The following is a 26,992-nucleotide window of genomic DNA, read 5'->3' as shown; positions in this document are numbered from 1 at the left end:
TTTCATTCACTCCATTTGTGCTGTCTAAGATTTCACTGGTATCATTTTTCTAGGCTCTTGGAATGCTCTTTTGGCATAAGCATAATATTGAAAAATCATTGGCTGATTTGCCCAACTTTACCCCCTTCCCAGATGAGTGGACTGTGGAAGATAAAGTCTTATTTGAGCAAGCCTTTAGTTTTCATGGGAAAACTTTTCATAGAATCCAACAAATGGTAAGTAGATGAGGCCACTGACACCCCTTCACCCCCTGTCAAAGAGTATACATGAATGATTAGGGCCTCATACTGCTGGACAAATATCCCCATGTTCAATCAAGCTGCCTTCAGAGGCAGAAACATCCTAGTGATGCTCTGTGGGTGCCGGGCTTCATTGCAGAAGTGAGGCTGTTCCTAGCATTTCCAGCTCTCAGGTGGAACTCAGCTGCCTCCCATCTCAGAAGTTAAACCAACAGAAGGATCTCTGGTGATTGAGGTGGAGCGAGCTGGGTCCTTATTTTTCTGCGTGGGGAATATTTGCATATCTTTTACATTTAGAAGTTATTTGGTAGATTCCTATTTAAAAGCTTGCTTGACATTTGTATTAATCGTGTTAAAATGAACTTTAAAAAATTAAGCTAAAAGATGTGCTAAGGACATTGGTTATGTGAAAAACGGTTCACCTTAGTCTAACTTCACAATCTTTCATTGGCCAAGCCTACTCACAGGCTTTAGTAATTTGTAAATGCTTTGCATTGAAAGTGCATTTTGTCAATTGTTTTTCCTTACCAGAAAAATGGGCTGTGTCTTAGGACATTTCTGAATATGTGAGTGTCCCTTGTTAAATATAACTAAACATGTTTGTGTTTTTAAAGATTGGCTTTAAGTCTAAACCAATTCTTCTTTGTATTTAGCTTCCTGATAAATCTATAGCAAGTCTGGTGAAATTTTATTACTCTTGGAAGAAGACAAGAACCAAAACCAGTGTGATGGATCGTCATGCCCGGAAACAAAAGCGGGAGCGAGAGGAGAGGTGAGCCTGCTGCTGGGGTGAGGGGTCATCCAACCACCTAGAGGGAAGGTGGGAGGGCTGTGCCTTCAGCCAGAGGCAGGTGACATGTGCTATTGGAGCACTCCTCCTCGGGCACTCTGCCTCACCATCCTGCTTGCTGGCAGTGAGTGGGCTTTGATTTTGAGTGCATGGACTTTATCATATTTTTTCCCCTACCCTTAAAAGATGGTTCCTTCTAATAGAAAGGGATCTTTTGTTTTATAGGTTGAAATTAATTTGGTATGGTAATTCAAGATTTATTTGACATGTGTATTTGGTTTGTTTAAAGAGCATACAGCTTAATAAAGGTAGTTCTAAGAGAAAAGTTTATGGGTTATGAGCGCCTACAGAAATAAATCAGAAAGATTCCAAATAAACAGATGATGCATCTCCAGGCCCCTGAAAAGAACAAACCAATTTTAAGACTAGTAGAAGGAAATCGATGAGAGCTGAAATCAATGAGATTGAGAATAAAAAAGCAATACAAAGAATCAATGAAACTAAGAGTTGGTTTTTGAAAAGAAAAGATTTTAAGCCCTTAGCCAAACTAACCAACAGGGAAAAAAAAAGAGAAGACCCAAACTAATAAAATTAGAGATGAAAAAGAAGAAGTCACCATAGACATCACAGAAATCAAGTGGATCATTAGGAACTATTTTTGAAAACTTAAAGTATAAGTTTTCCAATAAATTGGAAAACCTAGAAGAAATGGCTACATTTCTAGATGTATGATCTGCCAAAATTGAATCAGGAGAATGTAAAAAACCTTAACAGACCAACAACCAGCAGTGAGATAGAAGCAGTAATAAAAAGCCTTCCCAAAAGAAGCCTAGGACCAGATGGATTCTCGGCTGAATTCTACCAGACCTTTAAAGAAGAACTGATGCCAGTGCTCTTCAAATTATTCCATGAAATAGAAAGAGATGCAACCCTTCCATATTCATTCTATGAAGCCAGTATCACACTCACATCAAAGTTAGATAAGGACACACCAAGAAAGAATACTCCAGACCAATATCCCTGATAAGCTTAGATGCAAAAATCCTTAATAAAATATTAGAAAATTGTATTCAATGAAATACTAAGATTGTACATCATATCCAAGTTGGTTTCATCCCAGAGATGCAAGGTTGGTTTAACATAATGCAAATCAATATCATAAAGGCTATGTACAAAAAAACCCAAAGCAACCCCATAGTAAATCAGGATAAACTGAAAGCATTTCCTTAAATCTAGAATAAGACAAGGACATCTATTCTCACCATTCCTATTTAATATCGTGCTAGAAATTCTAGACAGAGCAGTTAAGCAAGAGAAGGAAATAAAAGGGATAAAAATAGGAAGAAATAAAATTATCACTCTTTGAAGAAGATTATGATCCTACACTGAGAAGTTTAACAAACCAATTCAACAAAGCAGGTTATGAAACTAACATACAAAAATCAATAGCCTTTCTATATACCAACCAACAAATCTGCCAAGAAAGAAATCATAAAAATAATTCCATTTACTATAGCCTCAAAAGAAAAAGAAAAAAAAAAAAAAGAAAAACGTAGGAATAAATCTAACCAAGGAAGTAAAAGACCTACAATTAAAACTATAAAACATTGAAGAACACCTCAAAAGATGCAAAGACCTTCCCATGTTCTCAAATAGGCACAATTAATATTGTTGAAAAGACCTTACTACCAAAGGCAATACAAAGAGTCAGAGCAATCTGGAAGCATCATGATACCTGACTTCAAATTATACTACAGAACTACTGTCACAAAGACTGCATGGTACTAGCATAAAAACAGATGGATGGGCTGGGATGTGGCTCAAGCGGTAGCGTGCTTGCCTGGCATGCGAGCTGCCCGGGTTCGATCCTCAGCACCACATACAAAGATGTTGTGTCCGCCGATAACTAAAAAATAAATATTAAAATTCTTTCTCTCTCCCTCTCTCACTCTCTCTTTTAAAAAAAAAACAAAAAAACAGATGGATCAGGGCTGGGATTGTGGCTCAGCGGTAGAGCGCTCGCCTAGCACGGGCGGGACCCTGGTTTGATTATCAGCACCACATAAAAATAAATGCATTGTGTTATGTCCATCTACCAAAAAAAAAACAGATGGATCATTGGTACAGAATAGAAGACACAGAAACAAATCCATACAGATAGTCATCTGATCTTTGACAAAGGCACCAAAATCTCATAGGGGAGAAAAGGCAGCCTTTTTGACAAATGGTGCTAGGAAAACTGGTTATATGTAGACTGAGACTAGATCCTAATCTCCTGCCCTGCTCAAAAGTCAACTCAAAGTGGATCAAAGACCTAGAAATTAAACCCAAAACTATTCAACTCCTAGAAGAAAATATCTGGTCAGCTCTGCAGCATATAGGCACAGGCAATGACTTTCTCAGTAGAACCCCTAAAGTTCAGGAAATAATGCCAAGAGTTAATAAATGGAATGGCATCAATTAAAAAGCTTTTGCTCAGCAAAGGAAACAATTAGGAATGTGAAGAGAAACCTACAAAATGGGAGAAAATCTTTAATAAATGGACAAATGAATCAAATAGGTACTTCTGTAAAGGAATACAAATGGCCAACATGAAAGGACATTAAACATCATAGCAATTAGGGAAATGCAAATCAAAACTACATTGATATTTCATCTCAAACCAGTCAGAATGGCAGTCATCAAGAATACAAATAATAATAAATGCTGGAGAGAATGTAGAGAAGAAAGAACACTTTTACCCTATTGTTGGGACTGTAAATTAGTACAACCACTATGGAAATCAGTATGGAGGCTCCTCAAAAGACTAGGCGTGGAATCCCCTTATGACCCAGCTATACCATCTCTTGGTATTTATCTTAAAGAATTAGTCAGTATGACACATGCATACCCATGTTTATAGCAAAACAAATCACAATAGTCAAACTGTGTGATAGTCAAGATATCCATCAACAGATGAATGGATAAAGAAAATGTGGTAAAGGGGTTGGGGTTATGGCTCAGTGGTAGAGCGCTTGCCTAGTATGTGTGAGGCACTGGGTTCTATCATCCACACTACATAAAAATAAAATAAAGGCCATTATTTCCACCTACAATAAAACAAATGTTTTTTAAAAAAAGAAAATATGGTATAAAAGTCTTATCCAGCCATAAAGAATAATGAAATTATGGCATTTGCTGGAAAATGGATATAACCTGAGGTCATCATTTTAAATGAAATAAGCCAAACATTGAGCACAGAGTGTCATTTTTGGAGAATTCAAATCTCTGGGCCTGAGTGTAAATTGAGAGTGGAGTTAACTATGTTTTCTCATGTGGAACCTAGAGGGAAAAAGGAAAAGAAAGATTATGGGGAGGGATCTCATGAAAATTCTAGATCAGTACAACAGAAGAAAGGGACCAGGGGAGGGAAAAGGGGAGGGAGGGAGGAAGTGGGGGGTGATGTTGTCCAAATTGTGTGCATGTAAAAATATGTAACAACAGATACTATCATTAGTACAACTATAATGCACCAATTTAAAAAATGGAAAAAAATATTAAACCGATAAACACAAAAAATACAGTTTACTTCCTCTTTCTTTTATTGTCCATTATGTGTGAGAATGAGAAGTTCTTTTTTTTTCCATGTGTTGGGGGTGGAACTCGGTCGGGCTCTAACATGCTAGGCAAGCCTAGACACTGAGCCACACCAGCCAGGTATTATTCTAGATAGCTCATTAAGCTGCAGTAAGGGTGTGCTGAGTTAAGCTGTGTAGAACCATCTCCTCTCATCCCTGTGCTCAGCAGTCTTCTAGTATTGGCCCTGTAGGTTCTGCTCACCTCAGCCTCTTCCCCAAGCCTGTCTCCTCAACTGTGAACTGAAAAGGCTTGAGGCCCAGAAGGCAGTGCACACAAGGCTCTTCTCTTAGAATGATGGGACTACATGGAGGCTTTTAAAAAATTATATTTCCCACATTTTCTAGAGTATATTTTCATAAACTAATAATAAAAAATAAAATGGAAAATGAACTTTATGGTACCCAAACTTCCTTCTCAGGATAGTATTATTTTAAATGAAAAGAGAGTATCATACAAGAATACAGAGTGTCATTTTTGGAAAATTCAAATCTCTAGGCCTGAGGGTAAATTGAGAGTGGAGTTAAGAACATCTCTAAGGCTCTTTGAAGATACGAGATTCAAGCCACAATAAAACTGCTGACCTGGGTACATCTGCATGTTCTTGGACATTCATACCAGTGAATGTCCTTTTAGGGGTCACTAATCTTAGTTTTTTTGATTAAATTTTCATTTCCTTCATACGTTAGGTCTAGTGTATTGTTTATAAATGGGGTCTGGCATCACAATCAGCAGAGTTAAGTAGAGTGAATTGCTTATCTTGAGTAAGACATGGGAGCACTGGCTGACACTTGTCTGTGCTCACCGCCCAGGTGCTGTTCCTTGTATTATGCTGTAGGTGGCAAGAATTGCTGTGCTCTCCTGCCCCTCTGTCGCACCGCGATGGGGACACACAGCCACAGCAGTTGCACCTGAGAGGTGGCTAACCTCCCAAGGGACCTGCCTGTGAAGTAGTGGCAGAGTCTGGGCAGGTTCCCTCAACCCCAGGCTCTTCTCGCACACTCCCCTCTGCCAGAACTGCTTGAAGCCTTGCCACTGGCCGGGAAGGGGTTGCAGGATAGTAGGTGTATTCAGTTGGGGTGGATTCTGGAGGTCCAGTGGGAGGAATTGAAGCGCCTACTATCCTGCCGTCACCAGTCTTCTGTCGGTTTTCACTGGACAAATCAGGCGTGCTGCTTGACTTTTATGAGACTCATTTTTTAAAAAACAGAGTTCCTGTGATGTGCAGTGGCTCATGCCTGTAATTATCTTTTTTTAATGTGTATTTTTTTAGTTGTAGGTGGACACAATACCTTTATTTTATTTGTATGTGGTGCTGAGGATTGAACCCAGTGCCCGACGCGTGCCAGCCAAGTGCTCTCCCTCTGAGCCACAGCCCCAGCCCTCACTCCTTTAATCTTAGGCACTCAGGAATTTAAGGCAGTAGGATGGCAAGTTCAAGGCCAACCTCAGCAACTTATGAAGACCCTGTCTCAAAATAAAAAGGGCTGGGTATGTGCTCAATTGTAAAGTGCCCTTGGGGCCCATCCCCAGTGCCACAAATAAATAAATATGTTTCTCAGCAGTCTGAAAACATACAGTAATTTTATATGAAGTTTTCCATTAAATAAATTTATAGCTATGTTTGTACATAAAATAGCATTAATATAGAATAACCTTTCTTTAACTTGTTCTTGTCTTCCAGTGAGGATGAACTTGAAGAAACAAATGGAAGTAACCCCATTGACATCGAGGTTGATCAAAATAAGGAAAGCAAAAAGGAGGTATTTTTTCTCCTAGTACTTGTTTAGGGAAATAAACATATTACTACTTACACAGATAAAACCCTCCTCTCACCCATTCTACTTAGGGTATTAGTTGGATTTTTAAAATAGTACCAACTCTGCTTTATAGAACTTAGAATTTTGTTTGCTGGGAATCCTGAGTAAGGAAGCCTTATAGGAAAAGCTAGTGTTGACCAGTGGGGCTCATTTTGGTACAGTCCTCATGCCCTCTCTGAGGAGGCTAGCAGGTGGTGGCAGGGAGGCTGGGCTGCACCAAGCACCTCCTGGCCCTCCTGTCTGCTGTTTGCCTAGGATCTGCCCAGGCTCTGACCATGCTGGATCCTAAAGGTGACTGAAGATACCTCAGGGAGCTGACATGGACTCCATGTGTCCTTGTCAGTCAGCAGCAACAGCACAATCCTGGGGTTGTTGCTTAATCTCTCCTAGCTTAAAAGTCATTACACAGGGGCTGGGGTTGTGGCTCAGTGATTGAGCACTCGCCTAGCACGTGTGAGGCCCTGGGTTCGAACCTCAGCACCGCATAAAAATAAATAAAATAAAGGTATTTTGTCAAACTATAACTAAAAAATAATTTTTTTAAAAAAGTCATTACAATAGGCTGGGGTTGTGGCTCAGTGGTAGAGTGCTCGCCTAACATGCACGAGGCACTGGGTTTGATCCTCAGCACCACATAAATATAAAGATATTGTGTCCACCTAAAACTTAAGAATAAATATTTTTTTAAAACTCATTACACAATAGATTTGTAGTCCCCAGATTCAAGGGATCCACAAGCCCCTACAGTTGTATATGACGTTTACATGTTTCATATGGGTATATGAAGCCTAAGGCGTCAGAATTCCCAAGTGTTCTCTATCCCTAAAAATATAAGAACAGTTATCTTAAACATTGAAAAGCCCAGAGGACTAGACATCTAAACTTTGTCACAGCAGTAGTACATGCTTTTTATAGACAAAATAGGAAAATACAGGTAAACAAAGAGAAGAAAATTAAAGTGATTTTCAGTATTATCACCTATAATTGCTACAGACATTTTAGTGACTTTCCAGACTTCTTTCTCTGTGAAACATACAGGCCCATGTTTATATATACTTCTGAATCTATTCAATTTTTAAAATAATAAAGGAGGCTGGGTGTGGTGACACATGCCTGCGATCCAAGCAACTTGGGAGGTTGATGCAGGAGGATTGCAGGTTTGAGACCAGCCTGGACAACTTATTAAGACCCTGTCTCAAAAAATCAAACAGGCTGGGGATGTAGCTGAGTGGTAGAGTGTCCCCCAGGTTTTATCCCCACTACTGAAAAAATAGTAATAATTTTTGAGAGGGATCTTACTATGTATTTTTTACCACTTTTTAAGTTTATTCTACCTTGAATTGTTTTTATGTCAAATATATTTGATACATGGCTATATAGTACTAATCCTATGATGCCTTCGGCATGGAGCTCGTTCATGGTGGGTGGGTTCCTCGTGTCCTCATTCCCCTGCTCTTTGCTATTAAACACGTTGAGTTTTGATGGTCATGTAACTGTTTGTGTGTTTAATATTTTCTGCTAGAATAATTCCTGGAAGCAGAAATGTTATGTTAAAGTGTTCCATGTGCATTTTTATGGTTTCTGTCACTATACATCACCACACAAGCAATCAGTCATTCTTTCTGGGTGGCACTTTTAGCAGTGATTGTTAGGCCTGCCCAAATAACAAGATCCCAGGGGTTAACTGAAGTAGGTTGTTTGGGAAAGGAAATTGTACTTGAACTTTTTATAAAAGCCTAAGTGGAACATTTTTTTTTTTTAATAAAAGGAACATTTTAATTCTTGTTCTTAGAAACTATAAAGACTATGTACATGATTCAGAAATAGGACTGTACCAAATAGTGGTCAAAGAAGGATCGTCCACTCTATGCCTCTTCTTTTTTCTGGTCACTCAGAAATATGTTATCAGCTGTGATTGTTGTTGCTTGTTGCCTCATGTTATTTTTTAAAAGTAACTTTTTAGTTGTAGATGAACACAAAATCTTTATTTTATTTATTTATTTTCATGTGGTGCTGAGGATCATACCCAGTGCTTCACACGTGCTAGGCAAGTGCTCTGCCACTGAGCTACAGCCCTAGCCTATTGCCTCACGTTATTTTTATCCACGTATTCACCATAGTCTACCTTTTCTTCCACATAAATTCAGGACCCATTTTTTTACATATTGATATGCCACATCTCTAAGGTCTGGCCAGAAAGAACACTGATATTCCATGCCATGTTGTCTTTTGGCTAATGTCACCCATTTGGTATTCTTTATTCTCCCGATCGACACATCTCATTCATTGCTAGAGAAAATATTGTTACTGGATTTTCCCCTTCTGCCTGTCTCAGGTCAGGGTTCTGACTTACTTACCCAAGTAACTGCACATGATTCAGAGATCTTTCAAGAACCACACTGCTGGCTATTTCAGACTCATGCCTTATAAACTGATGAAGTACCTATAATGCAGGTCTTCAAACCTGGCTTCTATTTTCTTTTTTAAAATCTAAACTTTTAGTTTCTCCTGATGCGCTAGCCTGGGCAACCTCTACTCGGGCTAGAACATTTTTAATGAATGAGAATAGTCTTGATTTTATATCAGTTTCCATAATTTATTTATATATAGCACAATTTCCAACTCAAAAAGAATCTTGGAAACTAAGTATAACATGTTATACACATGTTATTACAACATGTCCTCAGTCAGTAGGTAGTCTTTATCAAATAGCATAGTGCCTTACAGAACATCATTTACAGCCTTCTAACACTTTTACTACCATTTTCAAGAAGTCACCATTACCATCACAGTTTGCATTGTCATTTTAGCTCACTCTTTTAAAACATAAAGCAAAGCCAGGCATGGTGGCACACTCTTGTAATCCCAGTGGCTTGGGAGTCTGAGGCAGGAGGATCATAAGTTCAAAGCCAGCCTCAGCAATTTACTGAGGCCCTAAGTAACTCAGTGAGATCCTGTCTCTAAATTAAATGTGAAAAAGGGCAGGAGATGTGACTCAGTGGTTATGCTCCCCTGGGTTCAATCCGTAGTACTGAAAAATGTGATGAAACATAAAGCAAAAAGCCTGAACATGTTTTTACTTGGATCACTGTATATTACCCCAGCAAGTTGGGGTTACAAACAATTATAGAAACTTACTGTTTTTAATATGGTTGCCAGTAAGACACGGATTCTTTTGAAACTTGCCAAGATTTTGTGTTTCTAAAAAAATTAGCAACAGTCCTGTGTTTTTAAGTAATAGCACATATCTTTTTAGAGCAAGTTTTATGACTTGATCTAAAAACGAAGTGTCATCCAAAAAAATTTTTTAAATGTATAAAAAGTTATAGTTCATATTGTAGTTGTCCTCCCTCCCTCTTCATGCACACCAGGCAACTGGTCCACCACTGAGCTCGATCCCCAGCCTATGGCAGTTTCTTTCCTAATTGAAATATTTAAAGAATTAAGGATGTTTACATGTGCTGAAGCATTTTTTTCTTTCTGTGGATATACGGCTACTGCATTACTAGAGACGGCTGCTGGGATGAAAGAGCTCCCTCTTCCTTTACCTGTCATACAGGTAAATGTCTAGGTGGCTGCAGAGCTCAGAAGAGAAGAATACATTTTTTTTTTCCCTGTGTTACTACAGAAAGCTGAGAATGCTTATTATCAGAGACTTAAAGAAATGGGATAAGGATGTCTCTGTTCAAAAGGATGTCTCTGTTCAAAAAGGAAACAGACACTGAAGTACTTAACCAAAATCCCATAGCCATGTTTGTGTCTGTTAAGTGCCTGTTAGAGCTTATAGGTGATAATCAGCAGATGGCATGGTATGTGTCTTAGATTGTTTGCGGCTATATTAAGAACGTGCTTATTGCTACTCGTGGCATTTTTGCTTTTTGGTTTCATTCATCAAAATTTGTTTATCCTGCAGGTGCCCCCTACTGAGACAGTTCCTCAGGTCAAAAAAGAAAAACATAGCACACAAGCTAAGAATAGAGCAAAAAGGAAACCTCCAAAAGGCATGTTTCTGTCCCAGGAAGATGTGGAGGCTGTTTCTGCCAATGCCACTGCTGCTACCACGGTGCTGAGACAGCTGGACATGGAGTTGGTGTCCATCAAACGACAGGTACCCGAGTCCAGTGCTTGGGGGCGGCTTTCACCCTCCAGGTGTTGCTGCTCACAGTGGCTATTTCCTTTCCACAGATCTAAGAAATTGGATAGAAAATCTTGGATATTGACTCATTAATTTTTTTAAAATTTACTTTTAAATTGAAGTATGGAAAAAGTATGTGGACTTTAATTTATCTATGGTACATACATTTGTGTGTGTGTCTGAGTGTCTTGATTTTTAACACATGAACACTCTGCAGTGGCATATCTGGACCAGGAAGGGGACCCTCTCCTCCGAAGCCCCCGCCCTTTTCCATTTCCAGAACTCCACTCCCTCTGCTCTTCCCTGAATCGCCTTCTCCAGGAGAGGACCACGGGTTTTGTGTTTTAAAGCCATAGATTGGGATTTTATGATTTATTTTATAAGCATGTGCTGTTATTTCTTTCCCGTCTCATTTTCTTTCAGCGTGTGGGAGCCATCTGTGTAGTGTGGCACTGTCACCTTGTTCTGTTCTTTCTCATTGCTTAATGGCACAAAGTACCTGTTTACTTGTAGTTGTGTCAAAAAAGAAAAACATAGCACACAAGCTTGCCATTCAGGGCCAGTACATGTGGTACTGGTGCAGACATTGCTTATGTGAATGCTGATGCATTGTGCATGTGTCTCTGTTGGGCACATCTCTGTGGATCCCTTTTGGTGGGACTGCAGAGTTATCACCTGTGCAGCCCTAGGTAACACACCCAGCAGTTCCCTACAGTGGGCCTGTCGGCTTACCTGGGCTTTGGTTCCCCTGCTTGCATTTCCTACCTTCAGCACTGTTGGACTAATTGGGCTGTGTGTTAGTTTTGTTGTTGTTGTTATCGTGGACCTTTATTGGTTTATATGTGATGCTGAGAATTTAATCCAGTGCCTCACGTGCATGCTGGGCTACAACCCCAGCTCTTAGACAGCTTTTTTGCTGTGACCCATAGACCCGAAAAGAAGAATTTTAGAGGAGGAAAAGTTTATTGGGGCTCATGGTTTTATTCCACGGACAACCAACTCCATTGCTCTGGACCCGTGGAGAGGGAAGACATCATGGCAGAAAGGTATGCTGGAGGAAAGCAGCTCAAGGATAGGCCGTCAGGAAGCAGAAAGAACTTGCTTCACCACGGACAGAATGTAAATCCCAAAGGCACATCTCCAGTTACCCTCCTCCTCCAGCCACACCCTATCTGCCTATCATTGGATTGATGCACTCACTGGCTTAAAACTCTTAAGCCAGTCATTTCACCTCTCATCTTTCTTGCACCATCTCACACATGAGCTTTGGAGTACCCCTCATGTCTAAACCATAACAGGATGTCCAGCACTCTCCCTGGCCTTTACTCACTCACCCTCCCCCTATCAGTTGTGACAACAGCAACACCCCAGGCTTTGCCAGATTGCCCCTTGGGCACATTGTCCCCACTGCATCCTGAACAACACTTTTTCTTTCTCTCTACTTTTTTTTAAATTTTTTTATTTTGGAGGAGGTATGTGATCAGGAATTAAACTCAGGGGCTCTTGACCACTGAGCCACATCTCAAGCCCTATTTTGTATTTTATTTAGAGACAGGGTCTCACTGAGTTGCATAGCGCCTCGCCATTGCTGAGGCTGGCTGTGAATTCGGATCCTCCTGCCTCAGCCTCCTGAGACTCTGCCACTGTGCGTGGCTTTTTTTGCATTTATAATGGTGTTTTATCTCACTGTCTATCCTGCCTGTAGTCCCCTACTTGTTGGCCATTTAGATATATCCTCTTGCTCACCCACTTATCCAATTTTTGTCCATTTCTTTTCTTTTGGATTGTTTTCTTCTTCATCTGTACATGTTCTTGATTCAAGTTCTGAATTGTTCTCTACCCACTCGTCTCATAAACATATGCTTCCCATCCTGTGTCGCCACATGTTAATGGGGTTTTCTGAAATTCTTTTTTCTTGGAGTGGGTGTTGGTACTGTTAGAAATACCGGGGTGCGGCAAGCAATCAAGCCCATGTTGGGAAGTAGCTCAGCAAGGCGGACTTTACTTATGCTAGAGATGTGCTCCCAAACTGGCTGGCAGTCACACCTAGGCAGGCAGTGCCCCTGCTTTATCCCTAAGGCAGTACTGCAGCTTGCTCTGATAGGAGGAGCTCGGGGTTACAGTCCATGTGACTGGCTCATTTTAATAATGGGGTGGGCAAAGGGAAGGGCTAAAGCTTTAATGGCTATGACTGAGTCTTATATCATGATTAAGGCTAAATAAATACTATTTTCTGAAAATGTTCCACCGAACTTTCTATTTTTCATAGTACTGGGGATTGAACCTAGGGGTAAAGCCCCTGAGCCACATCTCCAGTCTCTTTTGGTTTTTATTTTGAGACAGAGTATCACTAAGTCTTTGAGGCTCAAACTTGTAATCGTCCTGCCTCAGCCAACTGGAATTCTATCAGGTAGTCTGTTTCTCACCTTACCTTCACTGGCTGGTGGCTTCAGCTCTGCCAGGAGCCTTTCCCCAGGTGGGAAGACATGCTCCCGCACCTCCCTAGCAGCATTGCCCACCTTTTGCACTTAGTCTGCAGCCCACCTGTATTGTTAAATGTAAGGTCGCTGTCAGGGGGTTTATAATGCAAGCATCTATTTGACCAGGTACTTTTTATTGAGAAGCCTGCCCTTTCCCACTGCAGTGCAGCAGGACCTGCATTTAAATCCATGGGTCTGGTTTGAGGCTCTGTTCCTTTGGGCTGTGTGCTCATCCTTCACTAATACATGCTATTCTAGTTTTATGTACTTTGTAAATTTATCTGGTACTATAAGTCTTCTAGTTCTTTTTTTAAGAACAATTTTTAGTTGTAGGTGGATACCTTTATTTTATTTATTCATTTTTATGTGGTGCTAAGGATCGAACCCAGTGCTTCACACATGCCAGGCGAACGCTCTACCACTGAGCCAGAACCCAGCCCATTCTTCTTGTTCTTGATTTTCCCTGGCTCCTTGTACTTCCCTAGAGAAATTTGAACCACTCTCAATTTCTAGAAAAATAGTTGCTCTAGAACTTTGTCAAGTTCACATCCTTATTGAGACTTCTGGATGAATGAACATGGTGTACCACTATATCTCTAAGTCTTTAATTTTTCTGTTTTGTCATTTCCTAGTAAATAAGGCTTATACGTCATTTGTAATAGTTTCATGTTCTTAGGTATTTGGTACTTTCTGAAGGGCTCTTGCCAAGGAAAGCATTTTAATTTTTTTTTTTTTTTTTTTTTTTGTAGTTATTTGCACCTACCATGTAGAAAGGGCTCATCCCTTTCATCTGGTTGCATAGTACATTTAAACTGGAGATTTGGGATGGGGATATAGCTCAGTTGGTAGAGTGCTTGCCTTACATACACAAGGCCCTGGGTTCAATCCCCAGCACCATACACACACACACAAAGAAAGCAACAACAACAAAAGAAAAAAACTGGAGATTCAACAAGCAGCCTAGTATTAGCCTCCCCCTCCCCCCACCTTTTTTCTCTCTCTCTGGAATTCAGTTCCAGGAAAGCATCAGCAAATTGTGGACAACAGTTTAGTTTGGGTCTCTGCTGCTTTTGAGTTGTTACTCTTAATATCTCCCTTGCAGGATTAAATGGGAGACCAGCTGCCACCCAGCTGAGACGTGTGGGGTCTGTGAACCTATCTTCCTTCTGGTTTAGGGAGACAGCACAGAGTAGGGCCGGGCATGCCCTGGGAGGGGAGGCAGCTCCTTGTCTTGATGTCAGCACAGCTGTGCTCTCATCTTGGGAGAATCAATCTTCTGGGCCTCTTCTTGAATGAGGAGATTAATCCTTGTGGCCTGATCTCCCGGGACCATCAGGGCTGCTGTGCAGAAGCAGTGGGGAGCTCTGATGAGAGCTCTGTTGGTCATCTTCTACAGGGAGCTTGTTTTCCTCCTGCTGAGTTGGTTCCTGGTGGTTGATGTTGTTGTATGTGGAGGAAAGGCAAAGCCCCCTGCCAGAGAGTCTGCTGAACTTCAGTACAGGAGGTAAAAATGATGCTTTGGTTTTCAGGGTCAAGAGCGGCCTTTTCTTTTTGCTTTTTGTTTTGTTGTTATTGTTTTGAGCACTGGGGACTGAATGCAGGGACACTCTACCACTGAGCTACATCCCCATCCCTTTTTATTTTTTGAGACAGGGTCTCACTGAGTTGCTCAGTCTGGGCTTCAACTTGCGCTCCTCCTGTCTCAGCCTCCAGAATTGCTGTAACACAGATGTGTGCCACTACTGGCTAAGACAGATTTTTGTAACGTGAAGGTAACTGATTGGGGGTTGACAGTTTTGAAGATGTGCAGGTTGGAGCCCAGCTTATTGGGTGAGGAGATAAGTGCTTCCATGCCACAGCCAGCAGTACTGTGGCTGCTAAGTCCATTTCTAGACTCAGTGACTGTCATTTATGTGAGGGACAGTCACTATGTGTGCCCAGGTTTGCTAGTGTATCAGGGGAACACTCACTTGAAAGTAATAGGAAGAAATCTGCTATCGGCTTGGGTAACTAAGGAGTGATTTGTCTCCAGTAGCAGGAAGAATCGGCATCAGTGGGTGCTGGCCTTAATTCATCTATTTACAGATGCTCCCAGGAATCCAGGTGCTTTTAGGTTCTCTCCTCTGCCATCCTTAGTATATTGGCTTCTCTTGTTATTGCTCCCCCATGGGATACTTTGGGAGCCATTTTGTAACCCCCCGCATTTGTATTCAGGGCAATAATAAGAAGAGATGAGGTGGAGCTAACCTGTCTGTCCCTGGTAGCAGGAAGAGCAAAGCTGCCCTACCAGAAGCCCCAGCAGATTCCTGCCTGCCGGCTCCCCCCACAGTGCTTCTCCTCTTTGCTCCTAGAGAATAGCATCAGTGCCTGTCAGAAACACAGGGAGAAGGGCCCTGGGCACTCTTTGTGCTCACAGTAAGCAGAGCCTATTGCTCTGGGCCTCCTCTGGGTGGAGAATGAAGTGGTCTGACAGCAGAGAGACAGCACTGTGCACACAGAGAGGAAAAAATAAAGCTGTGCCCCATTGGGAGGTCTGCCTGAGGTGCCAGGCCACATGCCTTAGTGCTGATCACACCTCTGTCCCCTCTCTTATAACTTAGTTGTCCCTCTGGCGTCCAGCCTGGTTGGTACAGTGTTGGCGATTAACTTCATTCTTATTCTGATTATAAACACTGGATATTTCAGATATGGAAAGTGTATGGGGACTAGAGGTATATGCTGATGAGAAGTTAGAGCTCACTTTGGGTTCAGAATTTGAGAATGTTCTACATTTAATCTCCTTATTTGGACAGGAAATGCATATTCTAAGTACATTAATCTCCTTAGAGAATGCATGTGTTTATTAATCACAGTGCAGCATGTATCTAGTTTGTGTTATCTGCGAAAAGCCAGCTCAAGTGAGGAGAGTGACACTTTCCCCTGGAGTGCCAGGGGCTGCACAGTTTTCAGGCCCTGAATTCGCTCACCATCAGCAACAGGCAACAGCTGTGTCTAGTTTGTAGCCTAAGGAGTCAGAGACACAGGAAGAAGGGCCCTGGGCACTCTTTGTGCTCACAGTAAGCAGAGCCTGTTGCTCTGGGCCTCCTCTGAGCTCTGGGCAAGCTCTGAGTCCCCAGAGTTTTGCAGGTAGCTGGTGGGTACAGGACCTTCGGGTAGCCCAGCGGCAGGATAGACAGTGCTGGAGGGCTCAGACTATCACACTGGGGATTCACTATGAGGAAAGCTCTAGGACCTGTTATTTTCTTCTGATTTATCCTTTTCAAAACACAGTGATAGAAGCAGATTTCAAAAAACCAAGATCCCTGTGCTGGGGTTGTAGCTCAGAGTGCTCGCCTAGCATATGTGAGGCCCTGGTTTAATCCTTAGCACCATATAAAAATAAATAAATAAGATGATATTGTGTTCAACTAAAAAATAAAATATTAAAAAAAAACCCCAAGATCCCCATTTGTGGCTTTATTGTAGGGTAAATTTGGTGCACAGTTGTTTTCTTCAAAGTTGTCTTTGGGTGTTAATGTGGAAAGATAGAAGTCACTGTTTCCAGTACACTCTGGGGTATCCTAATGGCAGATGGTCAGATTCTGGTCCGCACAGGGCTGGTCTTACTTGGGTACTAATCCTACAGTGAGGAAAAATTTTCCCCCAAATACCCACTCTTTAAAATTTTTTTTAGGGAAAAAAAACAAACAAAACATGACATAAGGGCATATAAAACTGGAAACTGGTAAGGGAGCATCTTCCACTCTTGAATTTCTTTGGAGAATATCATCCTGCTTTTTCCCTCACTTTCTTGCTGGTGTGGTAATTCAAAGATGAAAACCACAAGAGTCAGAGGTCCTCTGGTGTGGAGCATGGATGTGCCTCTGCTGGTGTTCAGGAAAGAGCACGGCCTCTGGCCTGCCTGGTTGAGTACCCGGGAAACCTGAAGCAGCATGCGGGGTTGGTTTGCACTGCTTGTGCTGTCTTTTGATTGGGCGAGAGCCGTGAAAGACTAGGTACACTGAGTTAGAGCAAGACTGAGGAAGAGGATAAGGTGGATAGGATAGGGTGTGGGAAACGCGCTGGCGTGTTGCTGCCTTCCGTCCCCTTTGAGGAGGCCAGTGCTTATGGACCTAGGCAGCACAGGGTGGAGCTCTGGGAAGCTGTCACCACAGTGCTGCATGGGTCCTGGGCCTGTTCAGCCTTTATGCTGGCTGCTCTGTTACTTCAGCTCATTTCTGTGTGGTGGAAAGCCCAGAAATATGCTCTCCTTTGGAGCAGACTCAGCTGCGTGTTTTTCTGCTCAGGTGGTCACTTGTGAGAACCAGGCACCTTCTCATCACCCTGCCTTCTTGGCTATCCCTTATCTGTTGCTCTGAGCAGATAGCTTCAGGAGTCTTGTAAGGTACCAAATATCTTTAAGAGGACCTTTGGGGCCTCTTGTTTGGTCTACAACAGGGGTGAGGAATTGTTTTGCTCTTGTTTTTTTTTTATTATTGTTGTTGGGTGGTGGTGTTTTTGTTTGTTTCTTTTAGTAAGTTTTCATTCTTAAAATGAAAATCTCTTTTCATTCTTAGATTCAGAATATTAAACAGACGAACAGTGCTCTCAAAGAAAAGCTTGATGGTGGAATAGAGCTGTACCGACTTCCAGAGGTAGGGTTATGGAACATCATCCAGGAAGTTGTACCCACGTGTATTTTAAGTTGTGCTTAAATTAAATTAAAAGTTGTCTGTGACATATCTCCAAAATAAACCTCTTAGAAAAGAAGGGTATGGGCACAATTTTACAATTCTCAGTGACATTAAAATTTGACAGGAGTAAATGAAAAACTCATTAAACTGTGGTAGAAATCTGCTTTTCTCTGAGTGTGATACACTAACGCTGCATTTGCATATTCAGGTCACACAGAAGTGCAACGCCCGTTGGACCACAGAAGAGCAGCTTCTGGCCGTACAAGGTATGGGCATCTTCAGAAAGTACCGGGGTGGGGTGTGGAGGGGGTGCTGGCTCTTAATTCCCGTGGAAGATTGCTATCTCCTAGTGGGAATCATCTGTCCGTGTTCCCTGGCTGTCCTTTCTATTCTTTCTCTCCCACTTTTCACAAGTTGAAAACTAACCGGGAAGCCAGTTTTCTAAGGGTGTGAGTGTTGCATGTTAGGAGTTGCTTTTGGGCTCTGAATAGTCAGAAAGTGTAAATCCCCAAAAGATGCAGATGAAAGGTTAGGATTTTAAGGTAGGCAGTGCTCTGTACTTGGGGAATTTGAAGAGCTGTGACCCAGAGCATCCACAGCCATGGGCACTGCAGGACTTGAGCAGGTCATGTTCTGTGACATGTGATGGAAGACAGATCCCAGCTGACAGGTCCCACTGAGCGTGTGCCAGCATCCACATGGTGTGTCTAGACTCGACCGCCGTGGCTTTCCACTGGAGTGACATGCTGTTCAAAGCCTATGTTTTCTTATCAGGATAAAGGGTAAACCTCAGTTTGTGGGTTTTAAACATTGTTTTTCTCAAGTATTTGGAAAAAAAAAAAATGCTCTCTTCCATCCTTAGCCATCAGGAAATATGGCCGAGATTTTCAGGCAATCTCCGACGTGATTGGGAACAAGTCAGTGGTACAGGTGAAAAACTTTTTTGTAAATTACCGACGCCGCTTCAACATAGATGAAGTTTTACAAGAATGGGAGGCAGAACATGGAAAAGAAGAGACCAATGGACCCAGTAGCCAGAAACCTGTCAAGTCCCCAGATACAGCTATCAAGCTGCCTGAAGAGGAGGAAGAGGTGAGTGTGACACGCGCAGTCTCCCCACCACCACCTTGCCCACGAGACTCCAGCTGGTTTCTAAAGAGGAAACTTTTTCCTCTGGTGAAATCTCTTTAGGTTTCAGCTGCATTAGGCACTTCTACCTGTAACAACTATAATGTACGTGTGCTGGCGCTGGCAAGTTGTTGTCACTGTATACCTCTCCCATTCTAACTCAGAAGAAGGTTTTTAATTCTGTCCTGGTTCCCTCCAGCCATAAAATACTCCACATGACCAGTAGCTGCTTTTTTAATTCTTTAATTCTTGGTGGACTTTTATTTTATTTATTTATTTGCATATGGTGCTGAGGGTTGAACCCAGTGCTACACACATGCTAGGAAAGTGCTCTACCTCTGAGCTATAACTCCAGATCCAACCAGTAGCTTCTTCAACACAGTGAAAAGCTGTCATGGAACATATGTTGGAAATGCCCCGAGGAGTGTCTATATGGCTCAGTCACGTCTTGTGTGCTGTGAGCTGGACATGGGGCTTCTGACCCCACTGGGTGACTGCACTGACTGCAGGGGCCCCTGCAGGGTGTTTCTGCTTCCCTCTCCCACCCTTCAGTGCTGTTTGAAGCTGCTGGCTTAAATATTGATGGGGACAATTCTAGATCCAGCATCTGCCAGAACATCTAGGATGGTGGCTAAAGCCGAGCAATTTCTGGGGTGGTGGTTACTGATTCATCAGCCCTGTCGGCTAGGATGAGGGCAGAAGCTCTGCTGCAGAAGCCTCTGCTCCCACTGCTCCCTGCGTGATTCCTTGCTGTCTACTGCCTCACATGGCCATTCCACTGCAGTCCTCCCTCTGCTCCCAGGGAAGGTACACACAGGTCTAAGACTAGGTGATCTCCACCTGTGTGGATTTTCTCATGGACATTACCACTTCAGGATTAATGTAGCATTCTGAAGAAAGTCACTTCCTCACCAGTGTCTTCCTCAAACCATGTGGGAATGATTTGAAGTCACCTGTTTTCTGCTGTGTGTGCTACAACTCTTTGAGAGTATATGGTGAGGACAGTGGTGTTACTAGTCTGAAGGGTCTGTGTACCTTAGCTAGAAAGGGCTTCAAGGTGCTTCCCTCCATTAGAAAAGCACTGAAACATATTAATGGTATTAGATTCTCTAGAGCCTTTTACCAAAAAACCTTGCATCATGTGTAATCTGTAGTGTTGCCAATATGAGTGGTGCCTGAGTCACCTCATGGCCTAGCCTGTGTCCCTGGAGCTTCATAGCATCTGGGCAAAATGAGAGTTTCTGCCTATTAGCAGTTTGTTGTTTTTTTTTTAATTGCCCCTCTAGTAACAAACCAGCTTCCCTAAAGTCTTGGACCAGGTGGAAGCATTGAAAAGTAGGGGTAGTGGGGAGAAGAATGTTAGAATTTGTAAGACTCAAAACGTTCTTCCATGAGCCTTCCAACTGCATTCTCAGGGCTGCTAAAAGCAGAAATGGTCTCTCTCAGTATTTAGAGGACTAGCGTGAGAGATCCAAGTCTTCTTCATCAGGCAGTCAGCTCTTCTGCATATGGCTTTCTCTCCTTTTTTTAGGCCTGGTTCATATACAGACTGACTTAGAGTTACCAGGTGTTGCTGGTCCAGGACGACGTCCTTCACAGCCTGCGCCTTGTGTAGGGCATGCTTCAGAATTTCCATGTAATGCCTTTCCTTCCCCTCCCCCTTTATTTATTCGTTTATTTATTTATTTATTTATTGCAACACTGAGCATTGAACCCAGAGGCACTCTTCCATGGAACTATATCAATTTGCTCTTTTTACTTTTTAATTTGAGACAGGGACTTGCCAAGTTGCTCAGTCTGGCCTTGAACTTGTGATCCTTCTACCTCAGCCTCTTGAATTGCTGGAATCCACTGGGCCCAGCCATGTGGTATCTTTTCCCATCCTGGTTATAGTCCATCTGTAACTAGACCTCACACCAAGCCGTAGACCTTAATTTCTCTTTGATGCTTGATCTGTATACTATTTACCTAGCCTTCTTCCAAAATAAAGCATGACAAAGGAGAATGGTATTATCTGATACGTCTTTAAGGTATGATTTTTCTATCACCTTCTCAAAAGTTCTCACCCCTTGGGCCATTTAAAGAATTACCCACACAGCTGTATTTCTCTAGTCCCTTTTCTTTTATACTTCTTAAAGCACCAACTGTACCCTGCCATCCCTGGATTTTTGTTTTCTATATGTTAGTTTGTAGAAGGACATTAGCCTGTAAGGGCCCACTGCTTCTCCACTTCCCAGGGCCAATGGGGACCTGTTAGAACATTGGCTGGCTGCTCACAGTGCTCAGAACCTGAGCTGTGGTAGTCTCACGCTCTCATTTACCTTATGGGACCAGCAGCTGAGGATGTCTGCTGGTATCCTGCTGCCCTTCCACCTTCAGATTTTGTATGTTTTGCAGAATATGCAGGGAGTAGGATGTTGCAACTGCAGAAGTGCAAATAGCATGATGGTCTGTCAGTTGTAGATGTTTCCCCAGCTAAGAAAGGAAGGGTTTGTGCGTTTGAGATTTGGAGTTCCTTGAGGTGCCCAAGCTTGGGGTATAGGAGATAATGTTATGTCCAGCCTTGCATTAGAGAAGGGGCATGAGAGGATGCTGGAATGTCTCACTTAAAGTAATGAAATGGTGCGGTTCAGTGCTGTCACCCACAGCCTAGCCAGGGAACCTGCCTGGATCCCAGCTGGCATCCCAGGTGGTCATCCACCTGCATAAGAGAGAAACAAATGATGTGCAGAGGAACAATGAATTTGACTGTATGATCAAACTGGACAGAAGCATCTAGACTGCAGGACCCCCCAGCCCTGCAGAAGCCGTTGTGCTGCGAGAAACAGAGGTCGGCAAGCACGCTGGGCTGTGCCAGCTCCCTTGCACTTGCCCTGGCTGGGGCTGGTTTTTCAGTTTTCATTCTCAGCATGAGGAAGTTAGGAAGCTGAAACAATTTGGAGTTTTCATTACCAATGAGGGAAAAGCTCCTGATTTAACCAACAGCCGTTCCTGTAAATTGCTGTTTCACTTGAAGGACCAGCACTTTGAGATTTCGTATTCATAGCCCCATTGCTTCCCAGCAGTAAAATACCACATTCCCTTTGGAAATCAGTTTTGAAAGATGAAGAGATGCCTTTGTAGCTTTAACAAAGATCCTGCAGCCTTCAATTCCCACCCCTTAGTAGAAACCAGGGGTTGGTTGGTTGTAGTGCCAGGAACTACAGCCTTCCCCTCGCTGATGTGCATAGCTGTGGGTAGCTGTAATTGCCTGAGTGGTCCTGCTGGCCAAGCTCCGTGCTGACCTGCCCCTGTGAAGAGGGTATCACTGTGGTGCACATGATGCAGAGGGCAAGAGTGATGCTCACAAAGGAAGAACTCGTCCAGGGTGACATGCCCTTGCCTGCCCTTGGAGTCATGCCTGCTGGCCACACACTGTTTGCTGTAGGGGTGGTTGTGTGGGCTCTCTACCCGACTTGAGCACACCAGGGTTAGCAGTGTATGTCCTCGATGTGCTCCTTGATCCTTTCCCTCCCTTTTGTCCTCCTCAGGCTGCTTCTGTCCTCGACGTCAGATATGCATCTGCCTCATGAGAAATGCTGGTAACTCTGAACACTTGGTATGGACTCCATGTTACCCAGGATATCAGGTATTACGAGACATCACCTAGCCATCTGCATCACATCTCTGTGGACAAGCAGCTATTACCAAAAAAGGCATACACTTCCAGTCCTGTGCTACATCTGCCTTAATTCTTTGCTCGTTCCTCCCTGTTGGCGCCACTTCCAGAGAGCTCCATCACGTCTCTTCCCCTGCCTCAGTGCTGGGCAGCCCACAGCCTGCACACCTCCCTCAACTCTGGGACCCACTCCCAAGATGGAGTCCTTGAGCCCCACCGATGGCAGCTCTTCTCAGTCAGCAGCTTCAGAACAGGTAGTCTTGGAAGGCCCGACTCTGTTCCTGCATGGCCTGCAGTTTCTACTTGTGCATAATGTACTTTCCAGAGTTACTGACCCTGTTGGTCTTCTAGAAAGTTTCTCTTCCTCTCTTCTGAGGCAACCACCTAAATAGCATCAGGCTTCTTTAGAAATCACAATGTATCGGCAGACTGCAGCGCAGCCTTTATTGTGCCAAGCATCTGGATGCGCCTTGTGTTTCCTAAATGCAGGGTAGAGTTACAGTTTCCGAGTTTAGTGAACCTAAATCTCCCCCCTTTTTCCTTCCCAAGTGGTCAAGCTCACTCAGAGCACCTATCCTTGGACACTGTGGCTTAAAGGGAACGTGGACCTCAGTGCTTTCTGCCTTCAGCCCTCAGCGTTATAGTCCCAGGGTGGGTGCACCCACCTTTTCCTGACCCCCCACCACCACTGCCGCCACAACTCTGAGCGGCTCGGTCCATATCACTGTACCTGGTGCTCGTACACTTGGAACTGGTGCCTTCTCCTTTTGGCAACCATGTTATCGGTCCCTTTTCTGTTCAAGTGTCTTATTTAAAGTTTATTGCTTGCCAAAGATGACATCATTGAGATAGGAGACAGGGAGAGCTTCTGCAGATCCCGACAGAGTGCAGATTTTGAACGTCAGGTTAGTTCAATAAAGCATGTTAGAATAACTGGTGATGGTTTTATAGAAACTACATACGGTTTGTTCCTGTCCTCCTGGTGTGCCTGGCCTGTTGTGTGTCACTTCATGTGTCCTTTTGTGTCCTTTGTGTACTGATGTGATCACACAAACACCATCCCTTCTCTTTTAATAGCTGAGTACAGGGCAGAGAAGTGATCGATATATTGGTCTAATAAGACCAAGATGAAAAGTGGTATGTAATGCCTTTTGGTTGGACTGGGAACAAGTAACAGTTTTCTAGTAAATGTCATGTGACTTCCAGAATCACCTTGGTTCTCTACCAGACCGTGGCCTGCTGAGGCTTGGCCAGCCAGCATGCATTCCAGCACCACGGCCAGCCAGCCATTCTGCACTAACACATGGAAGCAGCTTTTGTTGTGTTTGCATCCTTTGAATATTTTTTTCTGCTTTTAATACCAAAAAGAAAAAAAAATACAGATGCTTTAAGGCATAAACAGAATTCTTAAGAATTTAAAATATGCAATTAAAATTTGATGTGTTTTGATTCCAAGCACCTTGCTTTTTTTTTTTTTTCCTTTCTTTTAAGTCAATTGATCATCTCTTTAGAAAGAGGTTTAGCTAGAAACCTAGTTTAGTTTGTATGTTCTTTTGGAGAAGTCTGAGGAAAGGTCATTCCAGAGGGGAGAACAGGGGCTTTCCTGGTCCTGTTCCCTGTCAGGTGTCTGTTGGGCACAGCCTGTTGTTGGGCCTGCCTTCTTGCCTGGAGACAGGCAGCTCTGACACCACCACTGAGTCCCTTTTGTAGGCCTGCTGTGTGTTTGGAGGTGGCTAAAAGCAGGGGCCAGTCAGCCTGTGCTCTGCACGGCATCTGAGGGGACATGCTGAAGCTTTCTGCTCCCCCAGCAGGAGCAATAGGTGGTGGTTGCAGTGGCAATCTCCTTCTCCATGCTCAGGCTGTCTTCCTTGAGTCCCTCCTGGTAATGACTAGAAGGATAGTAGCCCTTAGGTGACGTGCAGATGGAATGGCAATGTCCCCTTACTTGGTTCCTGGCACTGAGTGGCCTTCATCCCTGGAGAGTCACATGCTGGTGCACTTGTGATCTCAGCAGGTAAATTTGGGCTCTTTCTCCAAGGGAAAGGACGCGCTGTTTTCATTTGACAGAGGAAGGGTACTCCTTGCCTGCCATCGCTGCAGTCTCAAGCAGAAGATAGCACTGTCTTTAACTTTTTTCATTATGCTGTCTTTGCAATTATGTAAATGCAAGAAATCACTTAGCTTTCAAAGCTGAGTGGCGTGGTGTTATTTATGTGAAGACTCTTAACATATCAAGAATTAGGTGCATTGGCAGGTTGGGTTTGGGATGTGATAACTGCTTCAGATGGAATGTCACTTACGTTTTGTGTTCTTAAAATTTATCAATGTGAATGTCATAATTATATATATTTTTGTGGAAAATTTCTCCTAAGTATAAGTTATTGTGCAAAATATAGTATCATGGACACAAATAATAGTTTAACTTTTAGTTTAGATATCCTAAAAGATATAAATTGTATTGCATATGCATTAAAAGTTTGTTTTATTTAATTTTATGTAGATGTGTAAAGTGTTAGTTAAGGATTTTTTTTTTCACTTATTCATTTAAACACCTTGTTACTTGAATAGCGTGTTGGCTGGTCAGCAGCAGTGATTCTGTAACATAGCCCTTTCAACCGAGAAGTTACCATGCCTCAGTTGTGCTGATGAGCTTAGTGGTGGTACAGTCCAGGTGGGTGCTGGTGTTGCAGGAGCCCCAGGTCAGTGTGGCACACCTGCTGGTTATCTTGGCCTGTGTGTTGAGACACTGCTTCCTTTCAATGGTTTTTGGTAGTTTTTAACCTTAAGACCCACTGATGGTCACAAGCCTCTAATCAAAAAACAAAAGTGAAAAAGTAGTCTAAAAGCTTGCGGGGCTGAACTAATTAATCAAGCAGTTCTTTTCTGTTTAGGTAAAATTTCCTCAAATATCATACACCACTCTTAAATGTGTTCATTGTCACTTTAAGTTTCAACTATTTTTATCTTTCTGAATATCAGATATACTATTGGTATAACTGCACACCAAAAATAAGCCAGCAGTGCTTTACACTGGCTGGATCCCTGCTTTTACGTGAGAAAAGGAAAGATGGAGCCAAGTCCACCAGGGGCCTCTTTTTTTCCCCTCTCAAGCCTGTTTCTAAACCTAGTGACCCAGGAGTCAAGCTTTTAGTATCAAATGAACTTTGCCTCAGATTGACTCGAGGTAGCTCAGTCGTCAGAATCTATCGATCTTGTGCAATGCTCTTCCGCCACTCCTAGGATCTCCGCAGCTTTTCCTAATTATAGTGAAGCACAATTGCAGTAACAGTACAGTTCAGAACAAGGAAGGTCAGGACAGTCTATGCATGTTGTAAAATAATGAGTGTTTACAGCCACCTTCTCCTAAAACAAAAATTTATACTGGAGTGGATAGTATTCCATTATGTAGACTTACAACTTTGCTAAGTGCTTTTTAGATTGCTTAAAATTTTTTCAAGATTTTAAAAGATGTATAAGGTTAAGTGTGCAAATACAATGGAAATGCTGTATATCTTTTGAAGTGATAAAATCCACGTTGGAATTTTAAAGAAAATATGTTGTGATAATGCTGTTGTAAGTAATATTTTCATGTCTCTTTTTGCCTGTTTTCTATTTCAGCACATTCATTGTGGTGAATGTTCATAGCATTATAATTGCTTAGCCATTGGATGATAACATTTGTTAGTGGAAATTGGAAGATTTATTTGTGAAATTCTGCAGAATTCATTTTTCTATTTCCAATATTTGCTGAAGTTAAATAAAAATTTTCAAGCCATTGATGTAATAAAATATGAAACAAAGCAATTTTCTGGATCCCCATTTCCACCATCACATAAAGTGGGTATTCTTCCCTTTCAAGCAGGCCTTGGCATTTCTGAATGTTGATTTCCCCAGTATTAAACCCTGTGGGTACTCAGCCAGGGGTCACTTGCCTTTAACCTTGGCTCTACCTGAACTGTGTGATAATCTTTTGGCTGCACAGTGATCTAACAAGTGGTGTCAAGTGGAGTGCATGAGTTCATAAAACTTGCAGTAGTTGAGGCTTAAATGTAAACGTCGGGTGAGTTTTTCAGCTTGACCAGGCTTTGACCTGCCGCCTGGAAGCTGGGCTCCATGGGGTCCTTAGTCTGTATAGTGAGGAGGCCAGACTGCCTTCTTTGTTTCCTCGGGTCACTGGGCTCAGCCCCCTCTTGAGTGGCATGCAGAACGCTTTCGTTCCTGTGCTCTTCCCTCTTTGGGCTGGAGTGGTGGGTTTGGCTGGATGGCCAGTTGGTCAGCTTTCTGTCGCCGCAGCATACACCTGAGTCCATCACCTACAGAGAGAAGAGGTTGCTTGGGCGGCCTCAGCCCATGGTGGATTGGCCCTGTTGCTTTGGACCTGTGGTAGCACATCACTGCAGGGAAGTGTGGCAGAGCAAAGCTTTCACCTCAGGGCTGTGGTGCAGAACATATAA

General features: G+C 42.7%; 1 protein-coding gene and 1 pseudogene across 2 annotated transcripts in view; one reads left to right on the top strand and one right to left on the bottom strand.

Annotated features, from left to right (window-relative positions):
* Rcor1 (REST corepressor 1) overlaps positions 1 to 26,313 on the top strand; it is a 132,875-nt gene extending 106,562 nt beyond the window's left edge. For both annotated transcript variants that reach the window (XM_027946662.3, XM_071607509.1), the window contains 8 exons: positions 54 to 215; positions 893 to 1,011; positions 6,329 to 6,407; positions 10,378 to 10,572; positions 17,636 to 17,713; positions 17,961 to 18,018; positions 18,615 to 18,844; positions 22,411 to 26,313. In XM_027946662.3, coding sequence (XP_027802463.3) covers positions 54 to 215; positions 893 to 1,011; positions 6,329 to 6,407; positions 10,378 to 10,572; positions 17,636 to 17,713; positions 17,961 to 18,018; positions 18,615 to 18,844; positions 22,411 to 22,452 — 963 coding nt within the window. In that variant the 3' untranslated portion in view covers positions 22,453 to 26,313. The remainder of the gene's footprint in view (positions 1 to 53; positions 216 to 892; positions 1,012 to 6,328; positions 6,408 to 10,377; positions 10,573 to 17,635; positions 17,714 to 17,960; positions 18,019 to 18,614; positions 18,845 to 22,410) is intronic.
* LOC114101561 (single-stranded DNA-binding protein, mitochondrial pseudogene) lies at positions 8,330 to 9,179 on the bottom strand (annotated as a pseudogene).
* Positions 26,314 to 26,992: the final 679 nt, after the last annotated feature.

The sequence above is a fragment of the Marmota flaviventris genome, chromosome 2 (assembly GCF_047511675.1).
Source record: "Marmota flaviventris isolate mMarFla1 chromosome 2, mMarFla1.hap1, whole genome shotgun sequence".
NCBI lineage: Eukaryota > Metazoa > Chordata > Mammalia > Rodentia > Sciuridae > Marmota > Marmota flaviventris.
This window is presented reverse-complemented; position numbering and strand designations above follow the sequence as displayed.